Source organism: Spinacia oleracea, chromosome 5 (assembly GCF_020520425.1).
Source record: "Spinacia oleracea cultivar Varoflay chromosome 5, BTI_SOV_V1, whole genome shotgun sequence".
NCBI lineage: Eukaryota > Viridiplantae > Streptophyta > Magnoliopsida > Caryophyllales > Amaranthaceae > Spinacia > Spinacia oleracea.
In genome coordinates, this window is record NC_079491.1 from 10,239,152 (window position 1) to 10,266,560 (window position 27,409).

Here is a 27,409-nt window from a genome sequence, read left to right on the forward strand (position 1 = left end):
GAAGGAAATGAGGGGCATGCACGTAAATGCACTATTGGGTGAATAGTAATCTAAGTATGAAGCTTTATAAGTGTTAGGATATTCGAGACAATGTGTTTAACTTATACGAAATACAAAGTACGTAAATTATTTTAAATAAAATATTTTTTTAATATCGTAGAAAATCACTGACACGTACTATTTATGAGCGGTTACCAAACAAGCCGTCACAGCTCTAGGCCCTGTTCGGCAAAATTAGCGGTAGCGGGTAGCGGTTAGCGGTTGAGTAGCGTGTAGCGGTTAGAGTAGCGGGTAGCGGTGAATGGCAGCGGGTAGACCTGTCAAACGGGTCGGTCGGGTCGGGTTGTAAAAAATTATTTCCGAGTTCGGGTTGAATCGGGTCGGTCACTTTCGGGTTCAGGTTTACAAATGCTTGTTCAAGACCCGCAACTTTCGGGTTCGGGTCGACCCAACGGGTTGAGAGATTTTAAAACGCGCATTATATTTTCATTAATTTAGGTGATAAATATACAAAATATGGCCACAAATTAACAAATTTTCCTACACAAGTTTATATTTAGTCAAATTCAACCATAAAATGGTGTCTAATTTAAATTAAAATCATATTACACACAACAATGGTAAAAAAAAACGTGTTTATTATGCTTAAATTTATTCATTATGTCATTTATTACTATAAATACAATGATTTTAATCGGTCGGGTCCAAAACGGGTCCGGTCGGGTTTTGACCCATTACTTTTCGGGTTGCTCGGGTTCGGATAAAATCGGATTACGGGTCACAAAATCTTGTTCAGGACCTAGTGTTTTCGGGTCGGTTTTCGGGTCGGGTCGATTTTTGACAGGTCTAGCAGCGGATAACGGTTAGCTGTCAAAGTAACGGCTAACTGATATGTGTGTTCGGTAAAAGTAGCGGTTGATATTCTAAAATATAATAAAAGGTATAATATTGTTTAAAACTTTATTATATATTTGTCAAAAGCTACCCGCTACCTTAGAAGCTACTGATTTTAACGTTTGACAAAAACTATTCAAACGCTAAAAACGCTACTGCCTCAGACGCTACTGCCGAACACGCCCTTACGGCCTGACCCGAACCGGAAATACAACATGACCAAAAAAAACCCGTAGCCAAAGGGTAAAAGAGCAAGAAAGAGAAAATTGAAAGTTGAAGATTTCCCGGGATGTGAAACAACCTTCTTCTTTGCCGGTGTTTTGCCAGCCTTTGTCCCCCTCTCTCTCTCACTTTCTCTCTCCATTTCACATTCGGCTCAATCCCAAATTCCATGTCATTTCTTGAACGTAATAATAATGGCGGAACCCTAGAATCAAATTAAACCCCCCCCCCCAAAACGCTTGCCCCATAATTCTCCAACGTTCCTTTCAATAAAGGCGCGGGGTCTCCTCCATTCAATTCCCATTTCCCAAATTTCAATTTTAAAAGAATAAGTACAATAATTACCAAAAGATTTTCTGGGGTTGAAGTTTTATAGTATAAAAATCCCCAGATTTCAACTGAGTTCTTATGTAACTTGCACATTTTGGTCAGAAAATCAAGAAAATGGCGTCGAATATTGGGATGATGGACGGTGCTTATTTTGTTGGCAGGAATGAAATTTTGCAATGGATCAATAACAGCCTTCAACTTAATCTCTCTAAAATTGAAGAGGTATATACATTTTCCTTTTTTCTTTTGATTTTTGAGCTTTTTCTTGGGAATTTTGATATAAATAAGTTCTATGAGTTCTTAGTTTTTCTGGGTTTGTGAAAATTTTGAATGATGTTGAAGTGTAATGTTGGAAATTCTGGATGTTCATTGTTTATTTCTCGATTTATGTGAAAATTGCATGTGTAAGTTAACCCATTTTTGTACTGCCTTGTGGTTTACTCTTCTGAGATTCCACTGCAATTTAATCTTCTTCCTGCATTTAGAATTTTCTTTACTTGGTTTCTTTTCTTTTCTTTGGATCATGTGGAATTTTAGTCTGATGTCAATGTTTGAGTTTTCCATTTGATGTATACTGTACGTTTGCCCGTTTTCCCATGATCATGAGCCACGGAGCTCAGTATGTAGATATGATTCAATCCGAGATCTAAATACACGCAAAACGTGAACGAGTTACTACGAACTAGTTGGCAATTTGGCATCCACATTGTGACCCCTTATTGAAATTACACAATTCTGGGTTTCTGGGAAGAGAAAGCCTAAAATATCCAAGTGCTAACTGTTAGGAATATGAGGTGGGAGAGGGAGAGAGAAAATAAGTTTTAGTATTTGTCTTATAATTGTGTGGTAATGTAACTGATATTTAGGTAATTATTTGTGTTCTTAGTAAAATAAAATCAAATCTGGTCCAAATGGTATGCTTAAGACTAGTTGAAGAAGTATTTGTATTTAGCAGAGTGATTTGTTTAAACTCTTCACTTGGGAGAAATAGAGAATTTTGTGAATTGGAGGGTGGGCAGTAAGATCCTTGTCACTCGAGCAACTTCAATCAGAGTTCAGAACGTGAGGAGAGTAACTAGAAAATGAGGGGAGTAACTAGAAGATGAGAAGAATAACTAGGAGCATGGTTGAATGATGGAAAACTGGTGCTCAGCAAGTCAGCAGCTCAGGTCTTCAGATTCGCCGCCTTATTCATAGTTCTGTCTGGTTCTAGCTGAAGCTGAACACATTAATTTATGGAAGTTGAGTCTTTTTTTTTTGTTTTTTTCGATACACAAGTCTTTTTCCATTGATTTTTCCTATGGCTGTTAAAGGTTCTAACTACCAATTGTCCTCTCATTCTTTAAACCTTCTGTGTTCAATGGTGTCGATATTCTTTCAAGATGAATACTCTACGGTGAATGTGTTTGCATCTTTTCTTGTTTGACATTGATGTTTTGGTGAATAGGCTGCATCTGGTGCAGTGCAATGTCAAATGATGGACATGACCTTTCCAGGAGTTGTTCCCATGCACAAGGTCTGACGATCTTTTCTTTGTGTGATTTTATTACGAAGCTTGTAATTCCTTTTTCCTTCAATGAAATTGATTTTGGTTGTAGGTAAACTTCGATGGCAAGACAGAATATGATTTCATCCAGAATTATAAGATTTTGCAAGATGTTTTCAGCAAGCTGAAAATCAACAAGGTAACTATAGAACTTTTCTTATTTAATATGCCCAATTATTCTTGATCTCTCATTTCCTTCTGCTATACCCCTTTGCCCCTTTGTATTCCCCCCCTTTTTTTGGGTTGTGAAGAGGGTTGGTGGAGAGGTGACAAGGAGTTGTTATCAAAGTTGTGAGAATAAACGCATACCAAAATGAAAAGCTCAAAATGAAACAGATTGTTTTTGCCTACAGGTGTGTTTTATAGCACAATAATGGTAAAGATTGGCACACAACCATGGGTAATACGGAGTGAACATCATGTGTTAGTCTATCTCTTATCTGATTCCACCCCCCCCCCCCCCCCCCCCCTTCCACACCATTTTTTCTTCATTCCCGGGGGTTCATTTGTTTACTCGTAGAAGTGTTTGTTATCTACTTATCTATCTTAAAATTTTCTATTTCTATGTTTGTTTTTGAGTAACTTTTTGAGATTTTCTTGAAAAAGCATGCCTAATCTGATTCAAGTTGCATGAAACTGCAGAACTTATAGGCATAAGTTTCCAGGAAAATGGAAGAGTTTCAATGTGTGGTTAGATTTTTCAGTAATAAAGAGTCAGGTTCATGCCTTTTTGCTGTGATTCTTCTAGTGAAAAATATGCCTAACTGTACTTTTAAAACTAACTTATCCTGCTTTCAACCTCTCCTCTGCAAACCCAAGAAAGAGAATTAAGATAAAAGAAAATCATATCAATGCTAAATGGTGAAGACTGAAGAGAAGAGTACATGCCCAGGCGTATCCGCGTATGTGCCCAACAGCATCTTAGAATGCATGTGCCCCGTGGAGTACATGTAAACCCTCATATCAATTGCTGGTTTCTTGAAAAACAAGGACAATCATTAAGTTTCAAATTAATCTTGTTTGCTTAGTATTCGAACTTGAAGCACTTAAAGTTGTTCATAGAGGACTTTGAGAAGTAGAAATAAACTCTTCTTCGTGGTTTCCCTCTTGTTTCAGAGGAACTGAAATAAGCAAGGGTTTACGGGAACTAGGTGCTTTTCCTGGAAATTTTGACTTCATACTTTTTGAGAGGACTTTGAGGTCTTCGAAGAAATGCTTTTTAGGAGGTTATGACCCCTGTCATTTCAGAGAAAACTGAAATGAACGATGGATTACTTGTTGAGTTGGATTGTTTCATAGGTATGTCAGTTGCAAGAATGTGGCTTTGTAAGTTTAGTAAGGTTTGTAAGTTTAGTAAGGTACAAGAATTCTCAGTTCCCACATTGTGCAGTCTTTAAATGTAACTAAGTTGTACTGTAGTTTGCTTATCAAAATTTAAAGCATCATTTAAAGTTATTTAGTACTAGAATTCAATATCTACTCTGCTGCTTGTTGCCAGCATATTGACGTCAACAAGCTAGTCAAAGCTCGAACTTTGGACAATCTGGAGTTTCTGCAGTGGTTGAAGCGCTATTGTGATTCCATCAATGGTGGAATTATGAATGAGTATGCTATCTTTCCCTTGAGTTTGGGCTTTAAATGTTTATGAATGCAATTTATTGACTTATAGATCTATGTTTTATTTTTGCTTTATGAAGGAACTATGACCCTGTAGAACGAAGATGTAAGGGTGGAAATCGGCCTTTGAGGACCACGCAGAAGAATTCAAAGTCCATGCACGGAAACAATATGCATAATTCTGTATCCAGTGACAGAGTTGCTCCTAGAAAAACTACTGGTTAGCCTGTAACTAGAACTCTTTTTTCATACCACCAAATTATGAATAGTTGTGTGCTGACTCTGCTGAGTCCCTTACATGTTTTAACTATGTCTTTCCTATAGGCCTCAAACAAGGGAAGGCACCTTCCCCTGCTGTTGGGGAAGACTCTTCAGAAGAAATCGAGGTTCTGTCTCAGGAGGTAAAAGCATTAACTTCCTATGCACTGCAATAGCCCGTTTGCTTCTTTCCTCCCCCCCACCCCAGGTTCTTTATTTTAGCACTTTCAAAGGTGTGAATGTGTGACGGTCTCCCATTAATTGGGGCAGTCACGTCTTTTTTTTAAGGATAAGAAGTTCTTCTTTCATGCTAATACCATTGTATTGCACAATGATTAGCTGCTTGTTAATTGTTTTACTTGGATTTTTTAGAACTATTGATTCAGTGACAAACATACCCAGACTATCATCTTTTTTAATCAATGAGAAAAGCCACTAAAGTAATGAGCTGTGCTTCCATGCCCGGCTGCAGTATTGCGATACATCATTTACCATTTATTCCTTGAAGACCTTTGAATGATTCTGTTTTTCCTCTCATTGTGATTGTTGTTTGGGTAAAAATAGTCTAATCCATTTTAAGCCTTGTTGCTAAAATTTACTTCTTCACGCAGGTTACCGAGCTAAAGCTTTCTGTGGACCTGCTGGAAAAAGAAAGAGACTTCTACTTTGGGAAACTGAGGGATATTGAAATGCTTTGTCAGGCTTCTGAAGCGGATAAACTGCCGGTGAGAATCTGCTAAAAACACAAATTTTCTCATGGTCACTCAGACATTGTTTATAATATATTGTACATCATGATATGTGTTTCCAAGTTCCAACTTCTGCTACTCAATGAGCAGAAAGTCAGCCATGTAGTATCAGATTTGCACAGTGCTTTTGTCACATTCGAAGAAGAAACTACTGCATACTAGCAATGAGATTTTCCCCTTCCCCTTGGGTCGCCCCGGTCTTATGTATCTCATAACTGACAACATTCCAGGAACTTTTTTTGGCCAAACCTTTGATTTGGAATATGTAAGTGATAGCTACGTAAATCTCACTGTTGAGTAAACTCACCTGGGATGAAGCAATTTGGTTGATTCATTGTGATTTCTAGGACCAAGGCGAGTGATCAGTGAAATAAGGACCGTTGTTATTCCCAAACATCACTTCACAATCGACTTTCCTCACTTCACAATCAACCCCTTAAATTCTGATATTAGTCAACATTCCACTAGAGTTCTTATGGAGTGTTTGAATTAACAGTCATTACAAAAGCTTTTTTTTTTTTCTTGGGGAGTTGGGGGTAAGGAATTTTTAGATTTACCAACTCATAAAACAGTTTGATGACTTTGCTGCATCCTAATTGTCCCCTTCTTCCTTTTGCCTGATTTTGTTGGTGGTACGAAACTGAGGTTCATGAGCCATATACTTGTATAGTATAGCTTCCCAAAACTGGGATGCTATATAAACATAGTGATGGATGGATGCATCTCTAAGAGTAATCTGACAAAATTTAAAGTAATTTAAAGTACTTGGTATATAATTCTTCCTCAATATTTAAAATTTCTCCTGTGATTGTCACCCGTTGCAGATGGCTGCTGCTATCAAGAAGATACTATACGCTGCTGATGAGAAAGAATCTGCGCTCGGTGAAGCTCAGCAGCTTCTGTCAGGACCCCCTGATTCCCGTGTAGCTGATCCTGAGGAAGAGGATCAAAATGCAGACTGGTGTGCTGTAGACTTTGGAACATAATTCTGAAGATTTGTCCAAATTTATGTTCCCTTCATTATAACCATGTACGGGGAGTATGCATCAGTGACTAACAACATATCATCAATGGAACTATATATAGTTTCTTTATCAGAAAACTCTTTTGTACTTTGTTTTTGATTACAGAGTACGGCAGTACCGAGTATATGGAAATCACCTTAAAGATTTGGTGTTTTTCAGTAAATCTGTAAACCACCTTACTGGGTAATTTTTTTACATAAAATACCATGGAAGGACTATTATACTCGTAATGTGGGGATGTACAAGAATAGAAACGCGGTGTATTAAAAACGAGCTGAGGGAGTATAAATTGAAATAATTGAATGGAGAAGGCAGGGAAAATTAGACAGACTGTTTTCTTTATATTCTTGTTGGTTGTTGCTCCTATGTTAGAAGTTGCTTAATATAAAAAAAATAAGACACTTTGTTTTCCTGTCTGAGGAACATACAAGCTTCCATTTGTTTAAAGTTACTTCAAATGATGTAATTTTTGGAAAGGATTTCCCTCTAAAACTACAATTAATTTTCATGCATTAGAATGAAAACTATTTCCCGTGATACCGTTCAGGTAGGTTCTGGTACGAGCTTCATTTTATTTTTTAAAATTTTAATTCAGCATAAAACAGTTTAATATGAACCAAGTATGATTACTCCATAAAAAATCTCCACTATATGCGTTAATCGTACAGTCTTACTTTGCAGAAGTAGATTGATTAAACAATAAAGGCATCTGCTTCCCAAGTTGGGACATTGTATCATTATCAGTTCATCCCCATTTCTGGATAAACAACACAGCTAAGAAATGAAGTTAAGAAATAAAGTTCAGATCTGTGGAAAAGGACATTACCAGTTTTGCCAAAAAAACTAAAGAAAATACGAGTGGTACTTCATAAAATATCGACATCAAGTGTTAGAACATAGAAGCAATAAGATACAAAATAGAAGGAATGCACCCCTTCTTCTCTTCTTTTCTCTGTTAACCTGCTCAGCCTCAAGTACTAGTGTAATACCAGACAGTTTATAGTCATCTACACACATGGCCACACGGTGATGTATCATACATTAACCTTAACTATATCAAAAACTAAAAAGGAGAAGCCATCATAATTTACATCATAAAAACGCCGAGAAAATTACAGAGGCGACAAAAAGCCAAAAGTTTACATGACTGAACGATCAGCAGATTGCACGCACGCACTTCTCAGTAGTGGTGCTCATTCTCAAATATTCCGTAGCCAGTCCTTGGCTTCGTACCACTGTAATCAGCCTATCAAAAACCATAAAATACAACAAACGCATCATATTAGGTTAATTCAATTTTATGTCAGTTAATTGTACTTAATTTCAAGGGTAGTGGTGAGTTCAAATTGTAGAAAGTGAAAAGATTACTTTTTCGTGGTGTATTATTTACCTTGTCAATTAGATCTCGGAAAGCATCTGTTCCATTCTCCTGTATGTATTTCTCTGCTGCAGTTATAATATCATCCTTCTTATTAAAAACATCCTTCTTCCTCGGGACATACCAGATATTAACAGTACGATTCTGGGCATTGACAAATGTTGGTCTAACAAAATGCTCATACACATACGCTGCCCCATTAAAATAAGGTATGACCAGCCAGCAAGTCAATATCAGCTTTGCATATGACCAGATCGGGATCCTGCAGATATGAATGCAACAAGTTCATTAAGTATAAACTCCTAATTAGAGAGATAATTATCTGGATATCATGATATGATCTATTTTCGGTGTCTCATTGAGTTTATGATCTGTTTTCCAAGACAGGCAAAGGTTTTGGTCGTTGTTGCTTTAGTCTAGTTTTAACTTTCAAGTGAACTTATTTTATTCCAGTAGTGTTCAAGAGAAGCATAGCTATAGTAAAGCTAAGTAGGTAGTCCAGAAATGTCTCTGAACGAAAAAGAGTCAGGATTTTCCATTTATGAAGTCATTACACGAGTAGTTACATCGAATAATAATAGAACACCAACAGACAGTTAAAGCTGTTGTACTAGTCTTGACTACTAGAATGTCTTCAGAAACACAAAAGACTGAAGAAAAGGAAAGAAACGTATTCTTCAGAAAGAGAAAAGGTTGCAGAGATGATATATTGACGTAAACAGATTTAAAACTTTCAGAAAGTGAGGCAAGCTGTGTATTTTCTGATGCAATGTGGAATTTTTAGACAACCAGACCATGCACTGGTTCTATGACCTATACGGTTCTCACTTCTCATACTGCATAATATGCCCCCAAGAAATCACACATTTTCTTTGCTCATTTATTGGGTTTTTTTTACAGTCCCCTCTTTCCCAAACAATCTTTAGATGGTGAAGACTTGACGGTTGACACTACAGAAAATGCTACCTATAATTCTTAAGGCCAAAAAATTACCAAATCCAAAGGACCAAACACATGATTTCAGTAAGCAAACCGGTCAAAGTTACTGTTTACTCAAGATATTTGAAAATTTTCTGAAAACCATATGCACGTATATAAAGCACGGCGCCTAACTAATATCAAACTCAAGACTTCAACAGAAAATATTCATCATTTGAACTTCAAAATATTAATTAGATGCCCATCACAACGTCTCTAAAGTGGCTCCAACACATGGAAGGGTAAGGAAGAATCAGGATAAGCACCTGTGCAAAGAGAGTCTGTTTCCATTGACCCTTGAAGCAAAGGGCACTTATTGATATCTAGCTCATAATAAGAAAGAAGCACAACCAGTTTAATGGGCAATTCTTATTTTAAGCTCCTAGCCTGTTATAATCCAAAGGCAAAGAGTACTGGATCATTTCACTTATGCCGGTTATTTCCTGAATAGACATAGAAGTCAGACAATTGAAGAAGTGTAGGAACTAGGAAGGCTATGCGGGAAAGGACTTAGCAACTCATCAACGCTCAGACTTTAAGATCGTAGAGCCCTTGGCAGTTACTATGCCACATAGCAATGAAGCATACCAGCTAAATGCTATGAGCTCTCTCTTGCTCTACTACTTCTTGCTTGTAAGAGCAGACTTGAATTTAACACCCCCCCCCCCTGCTTACATAAGTATACAAATGTACACTAAGTCATCCCTAGTTGTCGCTTTGTCTCCATGAGAACATATTCAACCATCTCCGATCCACTCCTTGTTAAACAAGCATTTCTTCATTACAATCCACCATTACTTTTCTCCAAATATTCCAGGCCTACCCTTTTCCAAGAGCTTCCATCAAAAGCTTCTGCTCAAGACAGCTTTTATAAGCAAAACTCTAAGCAAGCTTTATGCAAATGATTTATAAAAGATGAGGTGTAGTTTAGGGGCTGAGAAATACAATGAAGTGAAACAAAACGGGCTTACAGGCATAAAAATTGGTTACTCGAGTCATCAAATTTCTTTGCTTGTTTTCTTGTTATTTCATTTAGATTCTGAAGTGATAGTAAATCAAGATAACATCCCTACTCTGAATGCAATAGCGTATAGTGCCATAGTGGACAGTCAATTCCACCTTCCAACCTCACTAAGTTAGGTACACTAACTTTGTTCCAGATATTTAACACGATAACAACTTTGGCGTGAATAGCTAAATCAACATATGAGTTGTACTGATACAATGATATTTAATGTATGATTCCTTTTATGTCCAACTCCGCTGTAGTGAACATTCGTTGTCTTTTAAAGTTTGGATTATAATTAACTACTACCTCCGTCTCTTTTTGTTCTTTACGTTTTCCTTTTGGGTGTCCCAAAATGTTCTTTATATTTTCTTTTATATTATCACATAAATGCTTTAATATTCTATCAAAATTTGTGTCCAATGATTATTTTAACCAATTAAATTCATTGGGCCATTTAATCTCACATTTTTTCATTGGGACATTAAAATTTCCTCATTTTTCCAATATCAGAATTTTGTTAAAAGTGAAAACAGTATAAATAAAGGTAATTTGCCTTGTTTAATTTTTTCTTTTTAAAAAAGAAATCTCAATGCTCATTAATTTGTCGTTAAAATGTGTGCAAAATACCAAACGTAAAGAACAAAAAGAGACGGAGGGAATACATTAAAATGACTCATTAAACTGTCGCACTTCTTACTCATATTACTCCTTATAAAATGTGAAGTTGCAAACAATTGCTACATATCAAACTAAGGGTCGAGTGGAAACAGCTTCTCTGTTATCACAGCGGTATACCGTTAAGGCAGCGTACACCGGACTACTCCTAACCTGCGGTTAAGGCAACATAAATCCGACTAGTCCTAACCTCCTAACCTACTCAAAGTTAAGCTCATCGGGATACAAATTCAGTGAAAGATTGTTGTTACAAGTCATACTATTCATGTCACATATTGTTGTTACGGTCATACTATTCACGTCACATATAAAATCCTTTCTTCTAAGAGAGAAATTTAACAAAGCCAATCAGAAAAGGATAGGATCATGGTGAACATGCTTCAGAAGAAGTAACCGACACATTCCATGGTTAAAAAGCACAGAAGATTAAAGACTACTTAAGATTGCTTATTTCATCAACTATTTTTTTATTTACTTATCATAGCATCATAAAAAAAAAAAAAAAAACAATTTTTTGAAAGGAAAGATATCAATGCGTACAGACTCTATACGGTCTTACCATTCAATAACTTTTGCAAAGGTGAGCTCAAAAAGTGTGATCATGGAATATAATATCCAATAAGTCAACCATTGTTGATCATCAATAGGAGACTTGGTTTCAATAGCTCTGATTGATGCATACCTATCAAAAATAAAAAAATCAAATCTTTAATCATGTACGTCAATATACAAATATAACACATAAATCCGTTTCTGTTTAATTCTACCACAGTACTTTGACTTGTGCTAAAGTACTTGGAACTGGAACCAATGTCAGACACATATACTTGCAAAATTGGACTCAACTTATCAGCAGTTTCAGGTCTGAATCAAACTGTCAAAATGGGATTCTCATGTCTGAGTGCCCAATAGGCAAATACAGAGACAATTATTTCGAGACAAAATGAAGAGTGAAACTTCTGTATCAGATAAAAGTTACCATCTTACCCATCTCTATGCCTAACCTTGGGATTGATTGATGATCAGGCAGTTTTAAACCAAAAACATTTTTCAGTTCCACTTTTTCTTTAGCTTCAGAATGAATAAGTACTCAAATCTATGGAAAAACATTCAAAAATAAGTATGTAGTATATATATTAAAAAGAAAAACTTACAGGGGATAAACAAGACTAACCACAGGCCTGTAACAAACACAAAAAAAAACAATATTTTAGATGCAATCACATCAAACGAGAAATATCAAAGAGAAAAATCGACAATGACCGTTGAGGGCTAAGTATGACAAAATGGAGTACGGAGTATTGATTTCAGAAGTCATGAAAAAATCATGCATCAAGTTGGTTAGTACGTAGCACTGAAACAGAAAACCCATGAATCTGAACAAGAGAATGAGGTAAACATGAAATCTTTCAACAAGATAAATAATTGGGTTGCCACAAATTTATAGAATTAAAAACAACAATAAGCTCCACACTCCAAATTCAGTCAAATTAACAAAACCCCATGATTTACAACAATGAAACAGAAATCCCATCAATCAGAACAACAACATAAGGTAAAGATGGAATCTTACAACGAAACAAACAGTTAGGTAGTCAAGAATTACACAATTAAGATCAATAATAATCTCCACATTCCAAATTCACACAATTTAACAGAAAAAAACATGAATTTGAGCAACAAAATAGTTTGAATCTTTTTCATCTAGTGGTGTAATTATGTTACCGTAATTTGTAAAAATTAGTGCAGAAAACAACAAATTCCAAGCATTTGATGGTAACTTTACAGGAAAAAAAGAGGAGAGGAGAGAGAAAGAAGGACAAACCCAGCAAGAATGTCGAAGTTCTGAACCACAACCTTGAGAAAAGCAACACCCCCATTTCCTCCTCCCATTTTGTTGGCTCAAATTTGTCTGAAGAAAATTGCAAATCTAGCAGTTTTGGATTGGGAGTGTAGAAGAGTAAAGCGGTGTGGTTTAGTTGAGAAGAAAAGGCACAGAAGTTTGAGGCAAAATGAGTGAAAACGCAATACAATGAGAAAATGACATTTTAGAATAATTGAAAAAGGAAATTTAAAAAACTGAAAAAGGTGAGAAGTGGGAGTTGATTGTGATTTTGTGAGGCATAAGCTTGTCTGTTGCATTGTAGTGTGGTTATTTATTTTAATTTTAAACCAATTGAGGTTGGCATGAGTGGTTAAGGGTCTCTTGCTCCTTAACCAAGGTCTCGGGTTCGAGCCTTGGGAATGGAAAAAATCTCAACTGGGAGGGATGCTGCCCATCGAGGTACCCATGCAAACTCCCGCGGGAGATTAGTCCACTCGCCTAAGGCGGTGGGAACTCCTCGTAGTATAACCAAAAAAAAAAAAAAATTATTTTAATTTTAGCTTCGGTACATGGTTTATCTTAAAATCAATTGTTTTATCTTATATAAAGTAAAACATAACATATCGGATAAGATTAACTTTTGTTTATGTGCTTATCAGGAAAGTCGATATTGACCACACCTCATATAAGTAAAACATAGTACTTTGTGGTTTCTTATACTCTCGTTGAGATGTGCTAAAATCATGTCGTATGTCAAAATCACTTCTTATTCACCAGACACTAACATATGGAATAAAAACACAAACATATACTTCCTCCGTTCCTAAATAGTTGCACCGTTTTGACTTTTACGTTTTCCAACGCATAACTTTGACCATCAATACTTATAATTATGTATTAGTAAAAGTTATAAAAAGTTGATATTTTTAAAATATATATTAAGACGAACCTCATAATACTTTGTATAATAATTTTTAATTTTATTCATTAGTAGAAAATTGAGGTCGAAGCAAGACAAGTGAATAGTGTTAAAAGTCAAAATGGTGCAACTATTTAGGAACGAAGGAAGTACTTCATATTTAATTGTACTATATACTCTATATTAGAGTACTCTGTAATAATTTCCAAGTACAAAATCACAAATATAATTTGAATCAAATATGTCAAAAGTAAATTTCTTTATACTCCGAGTTCCTTTGTTTTTCATCCAAATCTTTTAGGTTAAACAAGATATACATCACAATCAAAGGGAAAAAAGATAGAGATATACAAATGTTTTGTACGTGGCAACATCACATTGAGTAATGAGTATGACGTAGGATGAGTATGTCGTATTGTTAGTTTGTCATAGATTAACTTGTGTGTGAGTGTGACCCTCCAAATTAGTACTCCGTAGTTTAGTAGGTGTAGTGTAGGAGGATGTCACCAAATGTGCATTTGTTGAGCTACTTCTTGTTCCATCCAACTTTGGGGCGTTCTCTTCGGTCTTAACAAAAATAAATTTTTAAGATAAATTACACGTTAATAAGTTCCAATCAAGTCTAATAAGTTCCAATTTAGATCAATCATGTTTGACAAGTTCCAAAAAATTCATGTTTCTTCCGACGATAGAACACAAACCCCTAGTATGGGGGTGTTTATTTTGCGCGAGGGATTTTGTACTCCCACCATCCCACTTCTGTTTAATCAAAAGGGGAACGATAAAGTAAAATTGACATCGAGAATATATCAGGGTGTGCATCCTACACCCGGGTGAAAATGAGAAATCATTTACCGGGAGGAAAATTGAATCCACACATTTAGTTGTGTATCAATCAGAGATTTTTACAGTAATATAGCAGGGTCTGATCAATTTCAAGTACTATACAATATGCAACATATTACAACCTGCAGTATGAGTATCTATAACCTAGACATGGCTGTGTTTATGTTCAGAAGTCTCAGGCTTAAGAGCAGTTAAGTTGAAATCTTCGAGCATTCATCCTTCCATCCAATGCAAGTGCAAGCACATCGAGTTCCTCTACATACCAGAGTTCAGAAACGATGGCCTGTTTTGATATACAAGTAAAAGAAAATAGATGTAAGGGAATTAGTTCAAAACTAGATGCATGTCGAAGGAAACGATATCATTTTTAATTAATATTCATTCACAATACTTCCCCTACAAATAGTTAAAGGATAAGGATGCAAGGGTTTATACTTTCCCTGTTCCATATCCAATCCGGAATAATCTTGATTAGATTACTGAATTTAAATACTGCATAAATTTCCAAGGAATCTAATCAAATCCGGAAAAGTTTACTAAGTTCATATTCTATCCAATCATATCCAAGCCCATTTTTTTTAACGATGAGAAAGATTAAAATAGAAAAGTTACAAAACATAGGCAATCAAACATAAAGATAAAGTTCGAAATTTACAATTTAACAGCCTTATAATATATTAAATCTAATTGTTAGCAACGATAAGGGGAGACTCTTATTTAGGAATCTCTAAGAGTCACCTTTTATAAATTGTGGAAATGGACTAACTCTTAACACTAGCTCTTATTCTCTCATACAAAAAAAAAATGAGGTGGCACTAGCTCTTATTTGTAAGAGCTAGCTTGTAAGAGCTAGCTCTTATTTCAGAAAATTCTCTTACAAACTCTAAATGAAAGACTCCCATTACACACCTAAGAGGCTAAGAGCTAACTCTCAATTTTTCTCTCTCCTTAAGAGTCATCGCTTGAGACTTCTGAACATAAACACAGCCATGTCTAGGTTATAGATACTCATTGAAAAGTAAAAGGGTAATTATGCAGGCATATAGAAAATAAACCTAGATACTCATGTCTAGGTTTTTTTTTTTTGTTTTTTTTTTTAATAGAAAATATGACAATTTTGTGGAACTTGAGTACCAAAAGTCAGATCTCTGGCCAACCAAGTCAACTTTCAGGCGTGGACTATGATTTTCAGGCCCTTTTTTTTTATATATAAAAAAAAATTGTCGTGTCTTATTATTCTGTAATGGATGGAGCAATAGTGAATTTCGACTTCAGGACACGGGATGGTTTTCAAATTTTTGATACTTAGACAGAGCATAGATGCATTGAACTTTATTACAATTAGTCGTACGATTTCTTTACCTGAAATCCACTAATTTGATTGTTCAAGTGAGCCACCAGCTTATGAAACAATTTAATGTTGTCTGCAGTTTCGCCTGCATCCTGCATATGACATTTAAACATTACTCAGAAAAAGAATCTCTTTTCTATAAGGAAACACCCGAGGGTAATTTCGTAGTTGCACTTTTGGTGTCCCCTTATGGAATAGTCCATTATAGCCTTGGTAATTGAAAAACAAATTATTAAAAAAAGAAGTTAATTACACCAGCAAGGTAATTAATCAAGAGTCAAATTAATTATATCCACTCACTCAAAATCTGTCAAATTAATCTCCCACTTATCTCACGAACCAAAATCTGTCAACAAGGGAAACATTCTACTTTTCTCCAAGAATTAAGCCCTACAATCCTTCATTTTCTCCACAAAATCAGTCAATAAAAGTCAACAATACAGGAAAAAAACGAATAATATCACAAATTATTACAATTGCCAAAATTAATCAAATTGACGGATTATACTTTGTAACGCAAAAAATCTGTCTACACGTTTCTAAGAAGAAGAGAAAAATCTCAAACGAGTCTACACGAGTTCGTTCCAAAAACTCCATCACCATTCTTCTTGAAGTTGCGCCTATACACGTAAGATTATCCTCCCAAATCTTTGCAAGAAAATAAAAGCAGAAGTTGAAAAATTCATGTTGATTTTCGATATAGAAAAACTTATCTTTAAATTGTTGTTATGCAGATTCAATAAACTTTCAAAATATAAGGTATGTTCGGCATCGTCCAATTAAACAAAAAAATTATTAAAATATTCGTGAATTTTTATTATGAGATCTTTCAAATTCATATTGATTTCCGATATAGAACTCTCTTTTTAGATTGTTGTTATGTAGATTCAATCAAATTTCAAAATATAAGGTAAATAAGGCATCGTCTAATTAAACCAAAAAATTAATTAAATATTCGTGAATTTTTATCATGAGATCTTCAAATTTACATGTATGCAGGTTTAGAATTCAGTTTTTGTTTTCCATCAACCAACGATAAACTTTTAACATAAGAAGTTATGTTTTTGTTGAATTTTATTCTTGGTTATACATTGTTTTTTATATGACATCCACACCCTTCATCCTTAAACTAAACCCTAAAAATATCCAACAATTTCCACAAATCAAGATTTTGAATGAAGTAATGAGTGATTAAAAATCCAGAAATTCCCCAATAATTCAGTTATTGCCCATCATCTATAACTCCAAAATACCTAAACTGAACAAAGGCAACATAGAAATGAGCAAAAAAAAAAAAGCGTTTTTTAGCGAAATCAGCAAACCCTAAATAATTTTAATCACTTTAAGATCTAATGCAGCAAAATAAATCCAAATGGAACAAAAAGATCTGGAAAAAAAAAGCCAACGCGCTTAACCTCGTCAAATTAAAATAAAGGTTAATTATATTCAACCTCCCAAAAAAAATAAAAGAAAAACAAAATTTACCTTTTTTGTGGAAATTGTTGGATATTTAGGGTTTTGTTGAAGGATATAAGGGTCTGGATGTCATATGAAAACAATGTATAGCCGAGAATAAAACTCAACAAAAACATACCTTCTTATGCTAAAATTTATCGTTGGTTGATGGAAAACAAAAACTGAATTCTAAACTTGCATACATGTGAATTTGAAGAACTCAAACTAAAAATTCACGATATTTTAATTAATTTTTTGTTTAATTAGACGATGTCGTACATACCTTATATTTTGAAAGTTTATTGAATTTGCATAACAACAATCTAAAAAGGATGATTTCTATATCAGAAATCAATATGAATTTGAAGATCTCATAATAAAAATTCACGAATATTTTAATTATTTTTTTGTTTAAGTGGACGTTGCCGAACATACCTTATATTTCAAAAGTTTATTGAATCTACATAACAACAATTTAAAAAAAGATGAGATTTTTCTATATCGAAAATTAACATGAATTTTTCAACTTCTGTTTTTATTTTCTTGCAAGGATTTGGGAGAAGAATCTTACGTGTATAGGCGCAACTTCAGGAAGAACGGTGATGGAGTTTTGGGAACGAACTCGTGTAGACTCGTTTGAGATTTTCTTCATCTTCTTAGAAGTGTGTAGACAGATTTTTTGCGTTACAAAGTATAATATGTCAATTTGGTTAATTATGGCAATTGTAATAATTTGTGATATTATTCGTTCTTTCTCTGTATTGTTGACTTTTATTGACTGACTTTGTGGAGAAAATGAGGGATTGAAGGGCTTAATTTTTTCTTTGTGGAGAAAATTAGAATTCTTTCCTTGTTTGACATATTTTGGTGAGTGAGATAAGTGGGAAATTAATTTGACAAATTTTGTTGACTAAACAAATTTGACAGATTTTGCGTGAGTGGGTGTAATTAATTTGACTCTTCTTTGCTGATTGATTGCTTTAATGCTTGTGTAATTAATTTTTTTTTAATAATTTGTTTTTCAATTACCAAGGCTATAATGGACTATTCCATAGGGGGACACCAAAAATGCAAATACCAAATTGCCATCCGATGTTCCCTTATAGAATAGAGATAATGGAACAAAAAGTTAGTCATCAATTTAAATATTTGTTAACAAATCTTTCTAATAAAGTTAGACGATATCACACTTATCAAATACGGAGTAGAATAATTTAAACCAATCTGATCCACCTCACCTCCCCCCCCCCCCCCCCCCCCCCCAAAAAAAAAAAAAAGGAACACAATTAATAAGCATTTTCCACTCAATATAGTCACTCCTTCACAAAAATGTCTGCATGCTCGATTGGAGACCTGGAGGAAATACAGTTTCTCTTGTAGAAGCAGTTGATACTCAAAAACTACAGACTACAGTTCATAAAGTTGACACAAGTTACTTGAAGTACAACAGTACTAGTTAGTAGTTACTCTCCTTGTGTATGGTGCAGAACCGGTGTCCAAACGAGGATCCGAAACCAGTGGACAATAGTAAAGGGAAAGACAAAGGGGTTATTTCATCATACACATATGACTAGACACTTCTAAAGTCTCATATTTCCATCCTACCCACCCTTCACCTCCCTCCCCTTAGCCTTGAAGAGTACCAGCTTGATCAGCGAACCTCAAACTTAGACTATACGGAGCGAAAGAAGCATATTCTCGCAGAAACTAATTAAAGCAAATCATATTGGGAAAAATGAACTTACATAGTAATAAGAGAGAGGAGCAATACTAGATACTAACCCTGTCTATAATTCTTGGAGGACCCAATAGCCTAGCAAATGAAGTATGAAGTATTGCATCATCATACTGCAGAAAGTTAGAGAGGGTGCATGCTTAGTTGATGAATTTCAATTTGAGGAGTAAGCAGTTTACCGTTCATCATATAAATGTAAATATGAACAAGACAATGGACATGACCCCAAGTACCACAAATCCACAATATGATATCATTGATAACAATTGAACGAAACCGTATAAGAGAGAGGTAAAATATTGTTATAGAGCCTTAGAGGTCATTGCAACAGTTAAATTAAGCAGGAAAATAATGTTCTGAAAGTAGCATATTTCATAGTTTCATACTGTCATGCATCCTTGTAGAATTCACTGGAAAAGATCACATGACGCTATTATTCCGTACTATCAAGATAACAAAAAGGATTAGTCCTGCTTTTTGTTTCTTTTATTTTTCACAGCTACCATACCTTGAACTGATGGCCACCATATGATACATTCAAACTTGCCAAGATATTGGCCAAATTGGATTTTCATCATTAAATTAAGAACTGCATGATCAGAAAGCCAGCCCGCAGGAGCTTAGAAACAATTTCATTCTATTCAAAGGCCAAAAAAGAGGACAAGAAATTTGAAAATTTTATCACATAATAGCTGTAGAAGTAGTGCATTTAAATTCTCTTACAAGCTGCTTTTCCGGTGCACGCGGAAGGGCTGCCCTCAGCTTAGCACGTACAGTAGTTGGATCCGTGCCAGAAGTTACCTACACAAAACAGAACCATTGATGACAAGCATAAGATTCATCAAAGCCTCATACAGATAACATATATTGGAGTCTGGCAAAATACAGGGATCGATCATCTTTGCTCTCTGAATACAAAAAAGAGCATGAACTTGTTCATTGTGACTACTCAATTGATAGAATTTCACTTAGCTTAATAGTAAAACTAGAACTAAAATAGGGCAAAGCGCAAAGGGAGTCGAGGTCTCTATTGAACGTATATGGTCACAATTTTATAGTCAGAGTGTTCTAAAACAATTAAGCATTTCCAATGTCATCTGACTCCATCAAAAAGTCAAATAGTGTGGTAGTCATTTCCCAACTTTTCTCTTATATATTAACTACTAAGGCCAAAACATTTTAATATCCAGCAGCAACCACAGAAATCGCAGCCTATGCACCAAACTCAGAAAGTCAGAAGGAATCATCATTATCATTACCATTACCTCATTGCCTCAAAGAGGCTCCCGCAAGAAGCGGGGTAAGGGGGGTCGGGTGTACGCAACCTTACCCCTGCAATTGCAGAGAGGTTGTTTCCAATTGACCAAAAAGCGATAACGGGACGACAACGGGACGACCATCTTCTACTTCATGCAAAGGAAGCGAAGAAGTTTTAAGTGCCATTTTGATTTAGTCCATTACATCCCAAAGCCAAAAGAACAAATGAACCTTTGGCTCCATCGGAAATAGACACAGAAAGTGAAGGAACCCATAAAATAATAGCAACAAAGATTCTGGATCACAAAGACAATGAGAGAAACACCAAAAACAAGACGCTTGCTCTAGGATAAGATTTTGATACTGAGGTTCTATTGTCAACAGACAATAGCAGTTGGGTAATGAAAGAACTATAAAAGCATTTACTCAAGCATATAACAATCACCATTCATAGAAAAGCCAAAATCGTGAAAGTTCCATTCACGGCGAAAAGTTTCTCAATAACCAAGTTCCTTTATGACTATTTAAGCTTTATGGACTACATTGTGAAATATAGTTAAAAAGAAATACAAATGACTATCACCATAAACCTAAATGGGTCAAATTGCTTTTATGTATTACAATGCCACAAACTGAGATAATAGGTGGTTCAAGAAAAACTTCATAAAACAAGCACCATAAAGGGAAGCACAAAGTTCATATTCTATCCGTGTATTTCCAGGCTTCCAGGAGGTCAGAAGAGTTATCATACGCACCTGCCAGCAACCAAGTAGAACACCAGTTGAAGTCAAAACCACCCTATCTAGAATGATTTTCAACGGGCAAAGTGATTCAGCAACACTTTTAACTGCATTGGCTTCAGCTTCAACCTAATATACATATATGAGGTTATTACACAAGAAACCCCACATAATTCAAACAGCTACAGAGAATAACATTCCAAAAAAAAAAAAAAGAACATACTTCATCACGAGTGGCAGAAACAGGTGCAATATGATGCGAGGCATGGAACATGCTAAAGTGGTACAAACTTGAATTCTGAAACCAGATTGCTAATCAAAGAAAACATGAGGAACATGGAACAATAGATAGCATTAAATAAAGAAGTGCTAGGTAAGTCTATATTACATACTTCCTACATATTTTTGGACAAAACATTAAAAATTTGAATATTCTAGCCTGTTTTAGCCAAACAATATGCACATTAATCAGAACAGGGCAATGATTGTCTACATAATAAATCCTCCTAAGCTCTACTCAATAAATCAATTCCCTGGAGATGTGATTTTCTTGAACCGTATTATTGATAACTTAAAGTTTCAAACAAACATATCCCAATCAAAGCAAAAGGAAGAGTCACCTTTGTCGAAGTAAGGTGAAAACACCATTTTAACAGCCTTTCTGCAAAAAGTAAACCAGGCATAAATAATATGGGTATCACACTTCTGAAATAAGAAAGAAAAGGTTGCAGAGTGATATAAACTTACGCTATGGGAACTGAATATTCAGTGCTTAAGTACAAAACATTCGCTCGTACAGGGGGATTAGCTGCCTGCAAACATCATCAAGTCAATCGTATGCATGCTAACTTGCTAAGAAAGGAAGAGTTGGGAGATCCTTTCCTGATTAATTAGAACTGTGCAACATCCTTATTAATTCACCTTGGGATTAGGTGTTACAACACCATCTTTTACACTAAATAAATCAGAAAGTGACAATGACTGAGAAGTTTCTCCATGTTTAAGGAAAGCTGGCCCATGTTCCTCTAAATTCCCTGCCATTTTCTCATACAAATGTGCTCTCTTCTGCGTGTTTGACATTGAGGCATCTATAAACAAGAATCAGCTTTAGTATCTTTCTCAAAATAAGAATGAATAACAAATGTCTCATCCACAGATCATAATCATACTCCTTCCTTCCCAATGTCCCTAGAAGAGAGTCGCTCCTAAAATATTAACGGATAACATGGGACATGGAGTTTTCATCCCTAACCCCTAACATTCTTTTACTAAGCTAACCAATCTCATGGTCATTTAAGTCCATGACTCAAAACATAAGACAAGGGAACTAAATAAATCATACATTTCTTCAACTTTTATCCTTGAGGCCCAAACCGACATCGCATTTGAATAAAATGAGTTTAAAAAATCCAAAAAGTTTCTACCGCCAACAATGCATTTTTAACGGTCTTAATTGAAAGAAGATAATTGTTTCGAGGAATAAACCACATAGGATTTGTGCAATTCTTGTCATGCAAGGAAATATATTGAAATTGGATTTGATTCTAGCTTGCTATTAAGGATCACCAATATATTTATCCCAATTAAAATAAAAGTCTCACCAGCTTACCCCTAAGTATAATTATGAAACCAAAACCTCTATTGACAAACACGCGGAAAATATCAATGATGGAAATCAAGTGCCTTTTACCTCCCTTAAAGTTTGGGATGATGGCCAAATGGGACCCTAAATGTTCTAATGTACAAGCTCCAAAACATTGTTTGCTCTCCCATACTTCCTCTTTTAGAACGAATTTGCTTACTTATAACACTTTCTTCGCAACCTTTAAGTCAAAGAGTAATATGAGGAAGACTAGCCACCATAATTACTATTGAAGGGTCGTTAATCCACCGAAATATAAGGGGTTATTACAAAAATGCCAAATCCATGAAGGGTATTTCACCTTAACTACATTGAATACTTTAATCTTTAGTAGGAACAACCTTTTCGAGCTCAATGGATCAATTGCTACTCTAGTGGGTTTATAAATTTCACAAGCATATTTCTGTAAAGTGATTGTATATCCCTTCTTTTGTAACTGTCCAGCATAGAGTAACTTACTTTTAGCGAATGACATACAAGTAATACAACACCTTTATTCCGTTTCTATAAAGCCATTCTCGACATTCATCGTAATAGTACCTTTCCACAAAACTTTCAGGGTAATTTGAACACCTTGATTTAGAAAACTAAAATAAGACTTTCTTCCACCCATGTGGTTACTACAGCCTCTATCGACATGACAAATGCTTGACAGAGTTGTCATTAAGAAACCTAATAGAGTAATAGAATTATGAACCATAACTAACAAACTCATGACATCTGTAACATCCAACAATTGCAGTATTTATATTCCAACCGGTGCCCTAACCTAACCTCTACCATAATTGGTTTTGTAACTCAGGTTTTATTGCTATTTTCTCGACCACCCTTTCCCCACCCAAAGTGTAAAAGAGTGTGTCTATGTGCTGCGGTGCCGGGCAACAGGGGTTAAGCGCCTTTTTTTCCCAAGGGGAGACGACTGCAGAAGGGTGCACATCAGTCAAATTCTTTTAAGTTTTATTAAGTTACCTCACTTTAATGAGGCGCACCAGCACAGAAGGACCCTATCACCTCCGTGAGCCTAGCGCCTTTTTATACTGTCCTCCTTAACCTCTATCACTTCATCAAAAATTGTTGAATTGGGTATTAGGGGAGACCCTCAGTGTTGCACTTCTTATGCTGCTGGACTAATAAGAAGCTTTGTAACTTGTCAAGAGAGAGCGTACCAATGTCTTTTAATTATTTAATTGAGGAAATGAAATAGTTTAGTCTCACATCAAAGACTGCAAACTTTCTCTATTATGACTACATAAATTGTCTTTCACCACGGAATTAAAGATCTCCATCGTTTGAGAAAAATAGTTGGAGACATATTCTCTGTCCTCACCGTCTAAAATCCTTCTACGATTCTAGAAGTTGTGCAATTCTGAGTTTCTGACTATGCCTTGATCTTTCTTTCGAGTCCCAGATATCCTAAGTACCTTCGTTTCCATTATGAGACGATCATTTGTCTAAACGAAATAAATAAACAGCACAATACTCCTTAAGGGTGTAAAACAATTTCCATCTGCATGATCCGACGGTCGTAATGATCATCAAAGCAAGAAACAACTGAATATTCAAAATTAAAATTGGTGTTTCTGCCAACGGAATTGACAACCTACAGGACAACATAGGTGAAGATCACATGGAGCCCTCAAGATTTAGGCTTGCCACTTTGTCTACATAAGGCCCATACCATGGTGGAATGGGTGCAACGGCGCAACCTAGGACCAAAGGTAAGAAGATTGGGAGTGGAACCTACACCAAGTATTGCGAAGAACATAAGAACACAGTTGGCAGATGGAGAGGCAAGCTAGATACCCCTAAGAATGTCTTCAACTTGGTTCTCCGCATAAAATTATTCCATGCTAGTCGGACAGCATTGATGCCCCACTTTCACTCTTTTCACTCCTTATACGTAGTAGTTCAGCAACTAGTCTATTCACAATTCCTTCTGAGTGCTCGAAGATTGGGAGGATGAACAAAGGAGAAAGGCCCCTTACTCTAGGGATTCAGTGGAGGATCTACGAACATGTATCCTTAAAGACGCATTCTGACACAGTGACTTAATGTGCATAAACACCATCTCAGAGTACCACATTAAGATGACGGAAACAACTGAAAAGAGGAAAATTATGTGGTGGAAGCCAGATGCTGAGAGCGCTCAAGTGTACTGAATGAAGGCCATAAAAGTGAAGAACATATGAAGAAAGTAAGTTAGGTTTCATTCTTTCACCTTACTTCAGGAACTTAAGTTGAAATCAGAAACAGACCAGAATATATTCAGAGCAGATACCTTATCCTAAAACTGGAAAAGTTCAGACTGGAAATGTTCATAATAAACCAAAGATATTCAGAATTTCAGGCAGGACCATCCAGACCACCCTTAAAAAAAAGCAGACCATAATACTTGATTCTAGGGTGACGAGAACAAAGACGTCTCAGCAGATTATGAAGTTTGTGTGAAACCAGTGCAAGCTGCGAGGAGGAAGAGATCAGAAACTTATTGGGATGCCGAAATCCAAATTCACGTAGTCAAATGAATTTGGAAATGGTTCAAGTTACATCAACCACAGTCCAAAACCTCCATAAAGAGTGCGTACAGCAAGAGAGACACTAGCAACTCTAGTAATAGAAGCAGCATGCTGCGAACATAAAGTTATAGTTTCTGATGAATGTGTTGCTTTGATGTTCTTAAAAGTATCTTTCTCATGAAATACTCACACAAAGCCCAAATATTCTTTGTCATTTGTTCCCTAGGCAATAGCCACTCTTTTAAAGCAAATCTCGTAAATAGCTAGCACACTTACCACCAAGCAAGAGTGTGCCACTCATACCGACTACCAAACAGTCAGACCATGACGCATGGCCACGATGTGCACCCAAAAAATCACACATGACATCAGAATGAGAAAAAGAGTGTACATGAAGAGAAAGAAATTGAGGAATGAGGTGCATGATAAGGGGTATGGAACAACCACTGAAATGATACAGGGAGTTGTAAGTTCAATGGTTCCAAAGATAGTAAATTGAGTGAACATCTGATGTTGATGGACTGATCCTTATTCCTTATCTGGTTAAGTATTGAATCTTAACGCATTTACAGTACTGAAGCTGTGATGACGAAACGGAATCTAAGTGCATAATAGAAAATGATGGTTTAGTCATTTCATATGGCCCATGGCATGAAACACTCACAGGTTTGACATTCATTACATGGATTGTCCTTCCGGCATCAATTTACCTACCCCAAATCAATCCGAAAATCTTGAAAAAGAATCGGGTTAAACAGTGTTATTCGTTACCTAACCAAATTCTCTTATTATTAATCAAACAAAATGTAATTGATAATCACATTGTGTTGAAGTCTCTCAGACATACAATACCCTCATGATTATGCATCCAAGATTGTGTATCTCAGACACAAATACCCCCGTGATTATGCATCCGGTCAACATAATCCCTCACTCTTGAGCCACCCCCAAGTACCCAAAGGAACTTACAATTCATACCTCTTCACATGGTTGTAAACTTAAACAAGTACACCAACACACACCAATCCATCAGCCTTCATAGACAGCCCATTTTCTTAGTCCTACGAGGTTTAGGAAAAGTGGAAAACCCGAAATCTACTTCACATAAGTGTAATCTCATTGTACTCTTTGTTTCCATTATTATTGTCTTGGAGTCATTGGATTCGGTTAGTCTGCCTCATTTTTTTACCTAAAAAAGATACAATATTTTTCCTAGTAACAATCCATTGGCATTTGAAAAACAAAACCAACAAATAATCGTCTAAAATACCAATCCTAGCATATCCCAAATCCATCTTTACACTTACCCTCCAACAAGGCAATATCTACGTCTCGCTTCCTCGGGCAAGAGTGAGATGTATGCAGCCTTGCCACAATGAGTTCATAATTACAGAAACGCAATTCAATTAAATCCACTCTAAATTCAATTTCAAAGACTCACAAAATTTCATACATTTCCACTCAATATCATCAATTAAATTATCAAAATAATGCAAAACCCAGAAATCATAATCACCAAATTCTGTAAACCCTTCTTCCTAATTTCACTTCCAGCGCCAATGATCACACAACAAAATAAACCCAAATCAAAAAAAATTGAGACATAATCATCAGACGATATATAAACGGCGCATTATGATAAAATAATCACATACCTGAAGAAGATGAAGATGAAGATGAAGTTGGGTTATTAAGGGATGAATTCTTGAGAATCATCTGGAAAGCACAAAAGAAGAGAAATGAACAAAGAACCCAGATCAAAGCTACGCGTTTTGGGTGCATGCAACAATTTCTAGCCCTTGCCATCACCATACAAACGTTGCCCAGATCATTGAACTGCAGAAATTTTTGGTTTTGATTAGCTATTCTGTTACAGTGTTCCTACAGTGACAAGTGTGGCAAGTTGGCAAAAATGTGGTACTCTTTTCTTAACGGGCCATTAGGCATTCTGGATTCCCTTCCTTCCCTTTTGTTAGGTTATCCTTCTGATTTTCCAGACGGGCCATTTCAAACATGGATGGGGAATTTTAATCCGTGACCTAGTGACACACTTGACACTAACCCTCGATTTTTACCACTATACCAATACAGTATAGGTTAGTTTTCTATACCAGGACCCTGTTCGGCAAAATTAGCGGTTAGCGGTTGAGTGGCGGGTAGCGGTTAAAGTAGCGAGTAGCGGTGAATAGTAGCGGGTAACGGTTAGCTGTCAAAGTAGCGGGTAACTAATATGAGTGTTCGGTAAAAGTAGCGGTTGATATTATAAAATAAAAATAAAAGCAAGAATATTATTTAAAACTTTATTATAAATTTGTCAAACGCTACCTTAAACGCTACTAATTTTAACGTTTGACAAAAAGCTATCCAACCGCTACCTCAACCGCTAACCGCTACCTAAATCGCTACTTTACCAAACACTTACAAATTTTACAAGTAGCGTCT

General features: G+C 35.8%; 3 protein-coding genes across 5 annotated transcripts; 1 reads left to right on the top strand and 2 right to left on the bottom strand.

Annotated features, from left to right (window-relative positions):
- The first annotated feature begins 1,164 nt into the window (after positions 1-1,164).
- Positions 1,165-6,985, top strand: LOC110799244 (microtubule-associated protein RP/EB family member 1A). The gene is made up of 8 exons (XM_022004466.2): positions 1,165-1,668; positions 2,894-2,962; positions 3,045-3,131; positions 4,491-4,597; positions 4,690-4,829; positions 4,934-5,010; positions 5,479-5,592; positions 6,441-6,985. The coding sequence occupies exons 1-8, from the start codon at positions 1,561-1,563 to the stop codon at positions 6,600-6,602; spliced, it is 864 nt and encodes a 287-aa protein (XP_021860158.2). The 5' UTR covers positions 1,165-1,560; the 3' UTR covers positions 6,603-6,985.
- Positions 6,986-7,485: 500 nt separating this feature from the next.
- LOC110798651 (HVA22-like protein a) lies at positions 7,486-12,846 on the bottom strand. The gene is made up of 5 exons (XM_022003837.2): positions 12,507-12,846; positions 11,836-11,862; positions 11,241-11,363; positions 8,032-8,281; positions 7,486-7,887 (listed from the first exon to the last, which is right to left on the bottom strand). Exons 1-5 carry the CDS (start codon positions 12,572-12,574, stop codon positions 7,822-7,824), a joined length of 534 nt encoding a protein of 177 aa, XP_021859529.2. The 5' UTR covers positions 12,575-12,846; the 3' UTR covers positions 7,486-7,821.
- Positions 12,847-14,232: 1,386 nt separating this feature from the next.
- Positions 14,233-26,961, bottom strand: LOC110799251 (uncharacterized). Of its 3 annotated transcripts, none has more exons than XM_022004479.2 (10): positions 26,623-26,961; positions 21,731-21,897; positions 21,557-21,621; positions 21,430-21,470; positions 21,033-21,121; positions 20,825-20,938; positions 19,536-19,613; positions 18,860-18,925; positions 15,634-15,714; positions 14,233-14,554 (listed from the first exon to the last, which is right to left on the bottom strand). In XM_022004479.2, the coding sequence occupies exons 1-10, from the start codon at positions 26,777-26,779 to the stop codon at positions 14,453-14,455; spliced, it is 960 nt and encodes a 319-aa protein (XP_021860171.2). In that variant the 5' UTR covers positions 26,780-26,961; the 3' UTR covers positions 14,233-14,452. The 3 variants fall into 3 exon arrangements, 2 of the variants coding, with proteins under 2 accessions (XP_021860171.2, XP_056684121.1); XR_008920740.1 differs by having other exon boundaries at positions 14,534-14,554; positions 18,823-18,925; positions 26,623-26,956; XM_056828143.1 differs by lacking the exon at positions 15,634-15,714 and having other exon boundaries at positions 26,623-26,957.
- Between the last annotated feature and the right edge of the window lie 448 nt (positions 26,962-27,409).

Excerpts from the sequence above, each read along its gene's own strand:
- LOC110799244 (XM_022004466.2), top strand. The coding sequence starts at position 1,561 with ATGGCGTCGAATATTGGGATGATGGACGGTGCTTATTTTGTTGGCAGG. Across the intron at positions 1,669-2,893 it reads ATCTCTCTAAAATTGAAGAG|GCTGCATCTGGTGCAGTGCA; the intron begins GTATATACATTT and ends TTTGGTGAATAG. Across the intron at positions 4,598-4,689 it reads AATGGTGGAATTATGAATGA|GAACTATGACCCTGTAGAAC; the intron begins GTATGCTATCTT and ends TGCTTTATGAAG.
- LOC110798651 (XM_022003837.2), bottom strand. The coding sequence starts at position 12,574 with ATGGGAGGAGGAAATGGGGGTGTTGCTTTTCTCAAGGTTGTGGTTCAG. Across the intron at positions 11,364-11,835 it reads GTTAGTCTTGTTTATCCCCT|GTATGCATCAATCAGAGCTA; the intron begins GTAAGTTTTTCT and ends TATTTTTGATAG. Across the intron at positions 7,888-8,031 it reads TCCGAGATCTAATTGACAAG|GCTGATTACAGTGGTACGAA; the intron begins GTAAATAATACA and ends GGTTTTTGATAG.
- LOC110799251 (XM_022004479.2), bottom strand. The coding sequence starts at position 26,779 with ATGGTGATGGCAAGGGCTAGAAATTGTTGCATGCACCCAAAACGCGTA. Across the intron at positions 19,614-20,824 it reads TTCTACTTGGTTGCTGGCAG|GTAACTTCTGGCACGGATCC; the intron begins GTGCGTATGATA and ends TGTTTTGTGTAG. Across the intron at positions 14,555-15,633 it reads ATCAAATTAGTGGATTTCAG|GCCATCGTTTCTGAACTCTG; the intron begins GTAAAGAAATCG and ends ATATCAAAACAG.